This window comes from Solanum tuberosum, unplaced genomic scaffold (genome assembly GCF_000226075.1).
Source record: "Solanum tuberosum cultivar DM 1-3 516 R44 unplaced genomic scaffold, SolTub_3.0 scf00002, whole genome shotgun sequence".
NCBI classification, from domain to species: Eukaryota; Viridiplantae; Streptophyta; class Magnoliopsida; order Solanales; family Solanaceae; genus Solanum; species Solanum tuberosum.
Window position 1 is genome coordinate 523,223 of NW_006238928.1, and position 8,988 is coordinate 532,210.

General features: G+C 37.0%; 1 protein-coding gene across 4 annotated transcripts; it reads left to right on the plus strand.

The window, feature by feature from the left end:
• The first annotated feature begins 1,128 nt into the window (after positions 1 to 1,128).
• Positions 1,129 to 8,334, plus strand: LOC102582002 (pre-mRNA-splicing factor 38A-like). 4 transcript variants are annotated; one of them, XM_006338009.2, is made up of 7 exons: positions 1,129 to 1,294; positions 2,952 to 3,018; positions 5,553 to 5,703; positions 5,988 to 6,098; positions 6,365 to 6,475; positions 6,754 to 6,864; positions 7,144 to 7,453. In XM_006338009.2, the coding sequence occupies exons 3-7, from the start codon at positions 5,599 to 5,601 to the stop codon at positions 7,273 to 7,275; spliced, it is 570 nt and encodes a 189-aa protein (XP_006338071.1). In that variant the 5' UTR covers positions 1,129 to 1,294; positions 2,952 to 3,018; positions 5,553 to 5,598; the 3' UTR covers positions 7,276 to 7,453. The 4 variants fall into 4 exon arrangements, with proteins under 4 accessions (XP_006338071.1, XP_015167370.1, XP_015167341.1 ...); XM_006338008.2 differs by lacking the exon at positions 7,144 to 7,453 and adding an exon at positions 7,684 to 8,334 and having other exon boundaries at positions 1,137 to 1,294; XM_015311884.1 differs by lacking the exons at positions 6,754 to 6,864; positions 7,144 to 7,453 and adding an exon at positions 7,684 to 8,334.
• The last annotated feature ends 654 nt before the right edge of the window (positions 8,335 to 8,988 follow it).

Below are 8,988 nucleotides of genomic sequence, written 5' to 3' on the forward strand. Positions count from 1 at the left end.
AGTGTGTGGGGTTTATAGCTACGTTATGGCCATGCTGGCCTATGTTGTTGGTTTGCGGAAGCTTGTGAGCTGTATGATGTATTGTATTGGTATATATCTGTTTTTAGTTTTGGTATAGATATCATGGTGGCCTCGACGGCCCAATTAGGACTTCTATTCTAGTTGGCTATTTATTTATATGATCTCCTGGGAGTAGTTGTTTCTTTTATAGATCAGTTGATAGGGGTCTTGCCGGCCGAGGGCTTAGTTCAAGCCGAGATATACTTGTTTGTTTTCTTGATTGCGTGTGGCTGCCATGCGCTAGTAGCAAATGGTTCAGCAGGGTCGACTCGGGCTTGAGTTTTGGCATTAGGAGCTAGTTGCGCCCCTCGAGTTTGGGGCTTGACAACATCTTTATAAGCTTTATGCTTTTTGTTGTTGACTTCCGTTTGATGTTCCGTTATTTATGGTTCTAGGCTAAGGATTTGGCTTATCTACTAGTGGAATTTAGTAGGTGCCATCATGATCTGAGAAATCAGATTGTGACAATTTGATATCATAAAAAAAAGAAAAAAAAGCTACAAAAGATGTACTTTCAAATGTAAATTTTCTTTAGATATTTTCTATTTCCATAATTTAAAAATATATAATTAAAGTAGAGAAATATTTTGAGGAGACAAAAACAATTTATTTTTTATAAACTTAAATAAGCAAAATTATACGGGCAATACTTTGAGTCTTTAATAACTTCATCTATATCATATGCAAAAATAATAAAAATCGAACATAAAAAAGTTGTATCAGACTCTTGATTGAGGGGTTTATCATTAGTAAATCCTCCCTCCCCCCCCCTCATATTTAGTATTTTATCAATTCAAAACAATGATCTCTTTAATATTTTTATCGCAACCTTTGTTGTTCTTATTTTTTCAAACAAATTCTATTAAAAACAACCCTATCAATATCATAAAATAAGAATGAAATTTACATAATCTCAAACTATATCAAAGATGTTATTATTAATTTTCTTCTTCTTATATTTAATAATAAAAATAAAAGCACAACACAAAATTCTAATTTTAGTGACCAAAGTAGTGTGTAACTCAATGCTTGTGTGGCCTCTCTAGCCAAAAAGTCCAAAAATTCATCAAAGTATATAAACTAGAGTGACATTTGTGTTCATTCAAGAACCTTCTTTCCCCCCATTTCTTCATCCCCAAATCCCAATGCATTTTCCCCCAATTACATGGATAATGAATCTTAATTTTCTGTGAAGGATAACTTCACCTTGTTGTTTATTTAAGCTTTTTAGCCGGTATGTGTTCTTGTTTCATCTTCTTGTCTTTGTTCCTGCTTTCTGTGTTTTTTTTGGGTGATTTTGTTTGATTTGTCCGAAATGTTCTTAGTTGATGCTTGTTTTGACTTGTGAGACTTTTGGGGTTGACTAAATGCACATTCTTGATGAATTTCACTTGGAAAAAAAATGGAAGCCTGAGTAGATATCAACTAGTTGGAGTGAGGGTTAGTCTGTATCGACATAAAGTTTTGTAATTTTGGTTAGAGATTGATATGGTATGTGTGTAAAGGTGTGATTTTTATAGAATTTTGTTTTTTGGTGAAATGGAACTGACCCAAATGAAGCTGAAATGATATAGAGTCGAGGGTCTATTGGAAACAACTCTCTACCTCCCAAGGTAGGGGTAAGGTTTGCTTACATTCTACCCTCCCTAGACCTCGCTCGTGGGATTACATTGGGTATGTTGTTGTTGTTGTATAGCCTAATTCAACTAGTTCGGGGTTGAGGCATGGTTGTCTGACTAGTTGCACATTCTTGATGAATTTCACTTGGAAAAAAATGGAAGTCTGAGTACATATCAACTAGTTGGAATGAGGGTTAGTCTGTTTTGACATAAAGTTTCATAATTTTGGTTAGAGATTGATATGATATGTAGGTAAAGGTGTGATTTTTATAGAATTTTGTTGTTTGGTGAAATGGAACTGACCCAAATGAAGCAGAAATGATGTAGAGGCGAGGATGTATTGGAAACAACCTCTCTTCCTCCCAAGGTAGGGGCAAGGTTTGCTTACACTCTAACCTCCCCATACCCCGCTCGTGGGATTACATTGGGTATGTTGTTGTTGTTGTCTAGACTAATTCAACTAGTTCGGGATTGAGGCATGGTTGTTTGACTAGTAGCACATTCTTGATGAATTTCACTTGGAAAAAGATGGAAGTTTGAGTACATATCAACTAGTTGGAATGAGGGTTAGTCTGTATCGACATAAAGTTTCGTAATTTTTGTTAGAGATTGATATGATATGTGGGTAAAGGTGTGGATTTATAGAATTTTGTTGTTTGGCGAAATGGGATTGACCCAAATGAAGCAGAAATGATTTAGAGGATTCATATAAGCCTAATTCATTTTGTGAGCCGAGGGTATATCAGAAACAGCCTCTCTACCTCCCAAGGTAGGGGTAAGGTCTGCTTACACTCTTGACTCTACGTCTCTACCCTCCCCAGACCCTACTCCCGGGATTGCATTGGGTATGTTGTTGTAGTATAGCCTAATTCAACTAGTTCAGGGTTGAGGCGTGTGGTTTTCAGTAGATTATATTTGCCCTTGAGCTTCCACTATGTTAGGGTTTTATCTTATATTGAATATCTTGAATGTTAGCTTGTGTTATAGGAGAATTCAAGTGAAACGTGAATTAGGTTCCAATTCAGAATGTTGAATTTAACAATAGACAGTTGATAGTTGTCAAAGATGACTGAAAAGAAAAACACCTTCGACTAGTAGAGTTACAGTATAATAAAGAGTAAACAAGTAGAAAGGTTTATTTTGGCAAAATCGGGATAGTAGTTTCTTTATGATGCAAGCACACTTTCAAGTTTCAACATTTCACTTTTCTTGGGTATTGCACATTTATTGAAGATGTTACTTGTGCCTTATCTTTTGTTCTTTCATCCACAGGTTGTTAATTAAAGGACAGTTGTTGAGAATAAAAAAAAAAGCAGCTGGTATACGATAGCTGCAAACAGTAAGACTATCTCAAAACTACTTCATTATTTTCTATTTGAAGTTTATATTTACATTAACGACTTTTAGTTTATATTACCGCCCATGGAAAGTCCAAAGGTATATCATATGAAATTTGCATGATTTCCGTTTTATACTGGAAAACCGTGGTGCATACTTTAAGAACAGATAGATATGGTTGGCATTTGTTTCATTCAAAACTGCTGGTGAATGGCCCCTGGGATGGAAGTGTACACATACTTCTTGTTAACATGAGATTGAAGTATCTTGGGCTCTTAGCCAGCTACATATTTATTTAGGAAATGCCAAAGGTGGACCCTGTAGGCAATCACTCAAATTGTTTCCTTAGGAAATGTGAAGTGGACCTTGAGGTGACTCAAATTGTTTCTAGCTGACAACCAGCTCCATCACTATACAAGCTCGTTGTCGAGTATGTTTGGTTATGATTTAGTGAAATTGCAAAGGGAGGTACTCATGTACATTCAGATGATCATTGTTGATGATACCTCAGTTTTAGGAAGTGTTGGAGCATGTTTAAAATTATGTTGAGAGGAGGCATCATGGAGGATTGTTGAATAGTTTTTTATTCACTTTATTTTAGCTTTATTAGGAGAGGGTGAGAGATAATTTAGTTTCTACATTGTGTGTGTGTATATATGGACTAAAGAGCGTCTGAATCAGTATTATATATATATATATATATATATGACTTAATAATTTGGTATGTATTACTGTCATCAATTTAGTAACGTGTTGTATCCTGTGATAGATTGAAACTTTCAAAGAGTCTGTCGAAATTAACTGTATGAGAGAAAGTTGGGCATACCTAGTTAATAAATCACCATAAATGTCGGCCGTCCAATAGATTCACCACACAGAAGTCAACGTTGTGCATAATAAATGACTAGTCGATACATATTTCTGGTTCTTGTATGGTATTACTTTACACCTATTATACATTTTTCCTTTTCACTTTTTTTTACACCTATTGACTGATGTATTTTTCAATAAAAACAATCAATATGCTCTCTCTCTTAGTTTCTTTCTTCCTGTCTGTCGTTCGACCACGGTAGGCACTTTAGTTTCTTTTTCTGGAAAAAAAAACTAATCATACTTTTTTTTCTCTCTTTATGACCTGCTCCCACATTTCTGATCTGGAAACATGTATTTTACTCATTTTCATTTCACCCTTCGTTACTAAAATTTCTTTCAGGATTGTCATCTTGTTCTTCATCCTCCTTAGCCTTTTTAACCTCATTTCTCTAACTGTCCCCTTTCCTACATTTCAGTCGTCATAGTTCTTTAATTACTGCTTTAAAATGATTGCTACATGCCCATCATAACCTAGCAAGTTTGTACTGTCAAGTCCCATATTACTGCCCATTGCCCTCTAAGAGGTGATGCAGTTAAACACAACAGGAGAACAGTATTATATCCAGTCCACGTACACATTGAATGAAAAGAAAATATATGAAGTGGTTCCGACCTTTTTGAAAGAGAAGGGAAAAGTTGAGACATCTCCTTGATACTGGTCTTGAGAATGGAGATCGGAGAGTTGATGACTGGGGGGAAGAGGACCCCGAGATCATATCCCGGCTATGGTCAAAAGGTCAGCAATAAATTTACTGTTCAAACTAAAATTTGTAGCACTAAATTAGGAGATTGTTCGTCACAGAGTAAGGAGGAATTTTCAGGATTGGGAGGTTACCGAGTTTCAAAGATTGCTAGATTTACTTCAAAAACAATGCGAGCTGATTGATGGACCCAATGCTTTGATGTGAGAGTTGGGGAATATCAGTTCCTTCTCAGTTAAGTTCTTCTATGAGAAGCTTCTGGTTAGGGCTTAGGTTAGTTTTCCGCATGCATCAGTCTGGATTCCTAAGGTGCCGAGGAAGGTGTGCTTCGCATGGTTAGCTACTAGAGGGGTTATTTTGAGGGCAGAGAATCTTAGAAATGAAAGGTTGTATGCATGAGCTTGTGTTTCCTTTGTAAGGAAGCGGATGAGGATGTGGACCATATTCTGTAACATTGCAAATCAGCTACCAGGTTATGGGAGGATATGTTCGGATGGTTTTGGTGTTTCTTGGGTAATGCCAAGATCCGTGAAGAAGTTGATATCCAGCTAGGAGAAGAAGACACAAGGCTTGAAATGTTACTCCACTTGCTTTGATGTGGGAAGGAGAGAAATCGGAGAGCTTTTGAAGTGGTGGAGATGAGCTATGCTTATTTGAGGAGTAGTCTCTGATCCCTTATTTTCTTTTGGTGCACTCATGTAGTTCCTCTTTGTATAGAGGGTTGGGTTTCTTTTGGAGAGAACCATATTTTGTAGGCTTCTCATTTTTTTGGTATACCTCTTGTATATGGACGAGTTAGCGTAGCTATTATCAATGAAATCTTTTACCTGATTAAAAAAGTGTAATTGCATGAGCTTTCCATTAAAATCTTTTGTTTCAAGTCAATTCTTGCCTGATCTGTGTACTTGACCAGTCACTTTTATACTTTGCTTCATTGATGACCATGTCATGTTGGTTTCAGCCAAGGTCCTTTTCCGTGAAAAGCAGATGCAAAGAAGGCAAAAGGGATGACAGAAGTAGAGTTTGGCTCAGAAAAACATAAGGAAGAAGAAAGCCAAAAAATAAAGCGAGATAAAATGACAAACACACCCAAGTCAAGCAGCAAAAAATCTGTGAGTGTGCATCTTCTGTTCTCTTTAATTTAATCATGTCCTGTTTTCTGAAGTTAAAGGTTGATCGATGTAAAATGAATGTCTCAAGTGGAGAACGATCTAGCTGCTTAAAGAAACTTGGCAGACTCAGAAGAACTTAGAGAGTAGTGTAGACAAAAAAAAAAATCCCAACTTTCATGAGCAGACAAGTTCTGTCGCATGAATTCCTTGTTTGAATCATGTGTGTGGTGTGTCCAAATATTTTCGCCTTAGATATGAAGTTGAGAATCTTATTTTTCTTATAGGAGTCTGGACCTTCGTTGAGCAAATCACCAGAAAAGCATAAGGAAGAGGAAAGCCGGAAAAAAAAGCGAGACAAAATGCCGAACACACCCAAGTCAAGCAGCAAAAATTCCGTGAGTGTGCATGTTCTGTTCTCTTTAATTTAAGTATATCCTGTTTTCTGAAGTTAAAGGTTGATCGATGTAAGTGGAGAACCGTCTTGCTGCTTACAGAAACCTGGCAGACTAAGAAGAACTTAGTGTAGTCTAGACTAAAAAATATCTAACTTCCATGAGCAGACAAGCTCTGTCACCATGAATTCCTTGTTTGAAACATGTGTGAGATGTGTCCTAATATTTTCGCCTTAGATTTGAAGTTAGGAATCTTATTTTTCTTGTAGGAGTCTGGACGTTCGTCGAGCAAATCACCAGAAAAACACAAGGAAGAGGAAAGCCGGGAAAAAAAGCAAGACAAAATGCCGAACACACCCAAATCAAACAGCAAAGAATCTGTGAGGGGGCATCTTCTGTTCTCTTTAATTTAATCATGTTCTGTTTCCTGAAGTTAAAGGTTGATCGATGTAAAAAGGTCTCAAGTGGAGAACCGTGTTGCAGCTTACAGAAATCTCGCAGACTAAGAAGAATTTAAAGTGTAGTGTAGACAAAAAATTCTCCAACTTCCATGAGGAGACAAGTTCTGTTACATGAATTCCTTGTTTGAATCATGTGTATGACGTGTCCTAACATTTTCGCCTTAGATTTGAAGTTGAGAATCTTATTTTTCTTATAGGAGTCTGGACGTTCTTCGAGCAAATCACCAGAAAAGCATAAGGAAGAGGAAAGCCGAAAAAGAAAGCGAGACAAAATGCCGAACAAACCCAAATCAAGCAGCAAAGAATCTGTGAGTGTTCATTTTCTGTTCTCTTTAATTTAATAGTGTCCTGTTTTCTGAAGTTAAAGGTTGATTGATGTAAAATGAAGGTCTCGAGTGGAAAACCATCTTGCTGCTAAAAGAAACCCGGCAGACTAAGAAGAACTTAAAGTGTAGTGTAGACAAAAAATTCTCCAACTTCCATGAGCAGACAAGTTCTGTTCCATGAATTCCTTGTTTGAATCATGTGTGTGACGTGTAAAATTATTTCGCCTTAGATTTGAAGTTGAGAATCTTATTTTTCTTTAGGAGTCTGGACCTTCGTTGAGCAAATCACCAGAAAAGGTAAAAATCAATCCCTCTTTTCCACCGAAAACTGAGAAGAGGTCTAGCGAAGCCCAAAATAGACTCGAGGGAAAAGGGGGTCCGTGGATGAAGTGAGTACAATTGATTCTCTTTCCAAGTTCCAACAACTTGTTCATAAAACTTGTAGTTTGAGTTTTAGCTTATGCACTTGTGTCACCATGCACTTATTGAACGTCCTACTCTGATATCACACTATATTAAGATTGCATTTTCCTGCAATCACACTGTCCAAAAAAATTTCGCTTGAGTTTCTTTTTATTAACGAAACATAAAAACATCTTCAACTGATTACTTATGCCCCACTCACCCCCACCCCACCCCACCCCCACCACACACACACAAAAAAAAAGAGAGAGGAAAAGATCAAAGAGAACTTGGAGGCGTTAACTAAATCATAAGGGCTTGGAAACACAAGTACGTAGATATCTATATATGCAATCCTTCAATAACATTAACTCATTCGTAATGTTGGTTGGCATTCAGGTGACAGCTTCAGCTGGAAAATATACACTGAGCATACGCCAAGTGAAAATAATGCGCGAGCTTGGTTTGATGGCTCCTTCTGGGTCTCCATTTAATAAAAGGAAACATGTTGTTGCTCCTCCAAAACCCCCAATTATTCCCAAGGACCGTGTTTCTACGCCTAAAAGGCCTCCATCCAATCCTAAGGAACGTCTTCCCGCAATTGATAGAATAGTTGTTTGTGGTTTAGCTGCTGCTGGATCTGTCAATCGTGTTATGAAGTAGCTTTTGTTTTTCAACTGTTTGATCGTCGGTAACTCAGAGTTTGATGACAACCTAAACTACCAATGTAGTGCTGAAGCTGTCAGCAGTGTTATACGAGAGGGGGATGTAGGATTACAAGCTAGTGGGTGTGGAGTACTGTGCACCCACATTTGTTTTTGTAACAATGAGAATAAACTATAAACTTAGCAATTAGTGATACAGTTTAGAACATTTCAATTACAGGTATACCTCAAACAAAGAAGCGGGTACAGATACACCCGCGGCCTCTAGCTCCGCCCATGTCTATGGTGATGTTGTGATACCAACTGTAGAAATGCACATTATGTTTTCTTTTGTTGTCAGAATGCTTTGATGGGGTAAATTCTGAATGATATTTGTGATTGGGAAGTGAAAGGTAACATATACTCCAAGAGGTCATAGGTTCGGGCTGTGGAAACAACTTCTTGCAGAATTGTAAGGTAAAGTTGCGTACCAGTAGACCCTTGTGGTCCGGTCTTGTATTACTATATGAAATAAACAAAATATTATTCTTTTTACAGTTACCGGAAAACCTCATGTTGCATACCAGTAAAAGATCTGCCCATTTGAGATTCAGAAAATAATTCACAAGTACCAAATACTTGTAAGTTTTTTCTGGTACATGAACATGGGAATGGGAGAAAGATTCAAAAAGTTATCAGCAGGCCAGGCAAAATTCTTCTAGGTAACAGCTCACAATACAGTATCTAATGAATTATTGGTTCTATCTCATCTCTGACGATTAGTCAACAATTTGAAATAAGTAGGACTTGACAAAAGAGCAAGTCGAGTCGATCAAAAAACGAGTTAAATAAAAATGGATAAGTTACTCGACTCTACTCACATTTTAAATGGGTAAAAATGAGTTATCCAATGGATAATCATATTTACCCATATTATAACAGAAATTTTGTTAAAAGCTTTATAAACAAAAAAAAAATTAAAGTTTTTTTTATCACTTCCCTATCAGCCCCCCCTACCCCCTATCCCAAAAAAATTACCAACCCACCCATACCAGCCTTC